The sequence below is a fragment of the Ailuropoda melanoleuca genome, unplaced genomic scaffold (genome assembly GCF_002007445.2).
Source record: "Ailuropoda melanoleuca isolate Jingjing unplaced genomic scaffold, ASM200744v2 unplaced-scaffold73347, whole genome shotgun sequence".
NCBI lineage: Eukaryota > Metazoa > Chordata > Mammalia > Carnivora > Ursidae > Ailuropoda > Ailuropoda melanoleuca.
Genome location: NW_023248667.1, coordinates 1 through 4,797, shown reverse-complemented (window position 1 = coordinate 4,797; position 4,797 = coordinate 1). Strand labels below are relative to the sequence as shown.

At 59.1% G+C, this 4,797-nt stretch overlaps 1 protein-coding gene across 1 annotated transcript; it reads left to right on the top strand.

Annotated features, from left to right (window-relative positions):
* Positions 1-99: 99 nt before the first annotated feature.
* On the top strand, positions 100-4,790 carry VAX1 (ventral anterior homeobox 1; the record flags this gene model as incomplete). The annotated part of the gene is made up of 3 exons (XM_034653171.1): positions 100-1,380; positions 2,515-2,702; positions 4,581-4,790. Coding segments are annotated over exons 1-3 (639 nt in total), but the record flags the coding sequence as incomplete, so codon positions are not given.
* Between the last annotated feature and the right edge of the window lie 7 nt (positions 4,791-4,797).

Here is a 4,797-nt window from a genome sequence, read left to right as displayed (position 1 = left end):
TTTTTTTTTTTTTTTTTTGAAGCAGATCTCACAGTTGAGATTTTCTCGGCTCTCTCTCCCTCTCCCCCTCTCTCTCCTGCTGGACTCTGAGTACAAAGCTGCCCTTTGAATGGGCTGCCTCAGGGCTGCTGGAGGTGCAGGCAGGAAAAAATCCAACTGGAACTAAATGAAGAGAGGTGGCAGTTTAAGATGGCTGTCAGCGTCGAGGTGTGTTAAGGAGTTGTTTGGGATGAAAGCTTGGCTTGTAGAGTTCGGGGGAGATACTTTTTGGGAAAACTTTTACTCCACCCCCCTTTTTTCCCCTAGAGGCAACTGCTTTCTTCTGCTGCAGGGTGTGTAAGCGTTTTTTGTTGGTTTCTTTTTCCCTCCCCCTCCCCCCTCATTCAGCTCTATCTGTCGAGTGTGGAGAAAACCCCTCTAGCCAGTATGTGAGCAGGAGGGTCAAAGGCAAAGGGAAAGTTAATAATGCCTGCTAATGGTACTAACAATTCAGGATGAATCTTGTCAAAAGTTTTTCTGGAAGTGTGGGTCTTTGATTGTGTGTTTCCTGAAAGCAAGACCAATCATTTCCGTTTATTCACTGGCTAAACCCCTACTTGATTGGGGACAAGGACAGAAACCATCCATTACGATCTGATATATTATCCAAACAATTTAGTGTATTCATGAGGTAACCGAAACGTGGGGGCTGCGAAATTACCCGTAATCAATTGCAACAGCGAGTGTACGTCCCCGCGGGTGTCGGACAACTACAACTCGCCGTGTTAGTAACAGGCGGGAGCCGCAGCATTTCGGAGTTGCTCCGCTTGCTACCTGATCGCCAGGCTGGGGACACTGGACGTGCTCAGAGAACGCGGACGCTGACGAGGCGGCCTCGCCGCTGCTCCATCGGGATCCTGGATCAGACCCGCCGTCTCTCCGAGAGCGCGCCACTCTCCGGTCGCCGCTGACCCGCCCGCGGTCGCCGCAGCCGCCCCGCGGGGACATTCATTCTTGCCGCTTGCCTCTCTCTGGGCAGGGCTCAGGAGCTCCATTGTAGGGTTTTGTCCTCGCAGTGCCTCTTTTTTGTTTTTCTTTTTTGTTTTTTTCTTTTTCTTTTCTTTTTCTTTTCTCTCTCTCTCTCTCTCTTTTTTTATCCTATGTTCGGGAAACCAGACAAAATGGACGTTCGGTGCCACTCGGACGCAGAGGCTGCCCGGGTCTCGAAGAACGCGCACAAGGAGAGCCGGGAGAGCAAGGGTGCGGAGGGGAACCTCCCTGCCGCCTTCCTCAAGGAGCCGCAGGGCGCCTTCTCCGCGTCGGGTGCCACGGAAGATTGTAACAAAAGTAAATCCAATTCGGCCGCCGACCCGGATTATTGCCGCCGGATCCTGGTCCGAGGTAGGGATGGGGTAGGGATGCAGGGCGCGTTCTTTGCGGGAGGACTCGGGGGCCCGAGCAGCGCGGCGCCTCAGACCGAGGCCCGCAGGGAGGAGGTGCGGGCTGGGACTTCGGAGAAAGTTACTGGCCTTTCCCCACCCCCGCCCGCCAGGTCAGGCCGGCCTCTGGGCACTAGCACCTGGGGCGCGCACTCTCCAGGAGCCTTGACCCTCCAAGCCCCGAGGGGCCCCGCCTACAGGGTTGCAGGGGAGCCTAGGGGCTGCGCGGGCGGGCCCAGGCTGCAGGCTGCGGCCTCTGGCTGGGGGAAGGAGTAGGACACTATGGAGGACGAGTGCGCGCTGTGCGAGCCAGAGGACCTGCCGGGAGCCTGCCTTCGGGCTCCGGCGCCCTGGCCGGCAGAGTGCACCCAAGGGGAGTGCCGGTGCCGGAGAACAGCAGCCGATTGCCGGCTACGGCCAGGCCAGTTGGCGCGCTGGGCCAAGGGCCCCGGCGCCGCGCTCGGGGCTGGCCGCCGCCGCGGGGAGAAGCGGCTGGGCAGGGTTGCCGGGCCACGGATGTCGCCTTGGTGCTCGGCTCGGCCCCGCAGTGCTGCGCCTTGTGCGCTGGGCTCCGGCGGTCGCGGTGTTGAGGCCCGGCCCCGGCACGGAGCCGCCCCCGCTAGCAGATCGCCAGGCCCCGCCGGCCCCCACTCCGTCCCTCCTCCTTCCGCCGCTCCGGCTCGGGAGAGAAGGAGACCCTGGGGTGAGGCGCTGAGACCGCCAGAGCCGGGTCTGGTTAAGGCGCTCCAGAGCTGGGGCCGACGCGACCTGGCCTGGTCAGTTTGGAGACCCTCAGGCTACAGGACCCAGACCGCGCGGCTGAGGCTCCCAGGCCGGAAGGAACATCAGCCGATTTGGATTTTTTTTCCCTCCCATATCCAAAAGGGCTCTATAATAAAGAAGAAGTCTGGTTCCCCCTTCCGTCAGCGGTGTGCAGTTAGCCCCCTCGCTTCTCAAAACACACCGTGTCTTTGCTCCCGGTCGTGGCCGCAGCTCCCGCCCCGATCCCCACCCCCGACTGCCAGCAAGCCAGCTCCGGCCAGGGAGGTGGAGGGAGACGGGAGGGTTCCAGCGACTGATATCTCCCCTTCCTCAGATGCCAAGGGTTCCATCCGAGAGATCATCCTGCCCAAGGGCCTGGACCTGGACCGGCCCAAGAGGACGCGCACGTCCTTCACCGCGGAGCAGCTCTACCGGCTGGAGATGGAGTTCCAGCGCTGCCAGTACGTGGTGGGCCGAGAGAGGACCGAGCTCGCCCGGCAGCTAAACCTCTCGGAGACCCAGGTACCAGGTGGCCAGGCCTGCTCAGCTCTGCACGAGCCTGCCTCCACTCCCCCACCCCCATCACCCTAGCAGGCTCTTCCCAGTACTTAGCCTGACTTTGGACAGAGACTCCCAGGGGAGGTGGAGGAGACAGGGAGGATGGGGTGAAAGACCCACTATTTCTTCCCTTCCATAAACCATTCCTTTCCCTCTATGCCCCCAAATCTTCCAGGGCCCATGCTCTGCCCACCTTAGCTTAGCCTAGCAGGCCCAAAATTCTGTCTTTTGGAATTCTTTTTTGGATCACAGTCTTGAGACTTCCCTGCTTGCCTCTGCTTTCCAAGGAACCAATGTTTCCCCCTGTCTTGGTCACCCCATGTTGGCCAGATTTTCAGGCACCACCCCGTTTGGGAATCCCAGCCTTATACAACACCCAGGCCTGTTCTACAAGAATGGGACTGGGGCCAAAGCCACCTGGGTGCTGAGGGTACCCACTAGATTGGAAAGGTGCACATTCCTGAAATTTGCCTGTGCAGGCCAGGCTACCCTGCCCCTTAAGGCTTCCACGGCCCTGAGCTGAACCCAGACCCATTCCCGGCCCTGAGCACCCACTGGGCACCTATTAGGGCCTGTCTTCGGTGCCAATGATATGAAGTATGGGATCAGAGGCAGATGTGGGGCCCTGGGAGCCAGCACTGCCAACTGTGCTTTAGGTCTTCTCCTTTACATGAAATCCACATGATATTCCTGGAGTTAGTCATGTAGACTCTGGGCCCAGGCTTTTCAGGGCCTGAGAGCTTTGCCTTGTGGATGCACTTTTGGGCCTGGTGAGGGCATGGCACCAGCTTTGCCTAGGTAAGGCAAACTTCTTTCTAAGGGCCAGTCTCCTTCCCTGTGCCCAGCCCTGAAGCAGGTAGGGAGAACATTAGGTCTGGGATCTGGGCAGAAAGCTGAGAACTGAAGACAGATCGTATTGGATGTTCTTTTTGAGTTTGAGTTGGCATGATAGTTTTTTTCCTGTTCTCTCAACTACCACCCCTCTTCGTTTACAAAAACTAGACCTTTCCAGATAGCTGCGAAACTCCATTCTGGGCCCCCAGCTAGGCCTGAAGAGGGGCAAAAGGAGATAAGAGAGTGAGAGGGAGGTTGGTAGAGAGGATTTAGTTCACCCCAGCCTCTTGACTTCCTCCCATGATTCCAAAGTTCATGAGGGGGGGAGCAGGGGAGTGATAAATTAAGAGTATCACTCAGAGCCAGTCCAGCTGGCAGAGAGAGGAGGTGGAGAAGGCTTGGCCCATAGTCCGTTCTGCACAAATTATTCCTTCTACGCCACCTTTCCTGCTTGCTGCTAGTTGATGGTCAAGTCTGATCCTAATAAGCAAGAAACAGCTTTTCGAAGCCTTGGAGAGGACTAATGCCGTAGAGGCTAAATTCGAGCTTGTTGGCTGGGCAACGGGCCTGGGTCCAGAGGGGTAGAGGAACACTGCTCCCCACCCGTTCCCGCTTCGGACACAGTAGCCTTCAGGTCTTATCCTCTCCGGGAAATGAGCTCACAAGCCAGGACGATCCATCCAAGCTGGCTGCAGGTCATGAGGCAGCCCAGTGAAATCCCTTCTGTCTTCCTTGGAGTTAGGGTCATGGACATCTTTATTGCCCTAGTTAGAATCTCCCACCGCCTGGGCCTGCTTCCATGACCCCGACGCGCAGCCTAGTGGAGCCTTGTCCCACTTAAGGTGGCCCAAGCAGCTCCTGGGCTAGCACCTCTCCTGCTGCGGGGTGGAGCCGGGGCTGGGGCTAGGGGCCCGGAACCGAGCCCTCGCGTCCTGGGAGCCTACCCCCCCTTGACGGCGTGTCTCTCCCTGCCCCTCTTTCCCGCCCTCCCTGCGCCCCTGCGCCCAGGTGAAAGTCTGGTTCCAGAACCGGCGCACGAAGCAGAAGAAGGACCAGGGCAAGGACTCGGAGCTGCGCTCGGTGGTGTCGGAGACGGCGGCCACGTGCAGCGTGCTGCGGCTGTTGGAGCAGGGCCGCCTGCTGTCGCCGCCCGGCCTGCCCGCGCTGCTGCCGCCGTGCGCCACCGGCGCGCTCGGCTCCGCGCTACGCGGGCCCAGCCTGCCGG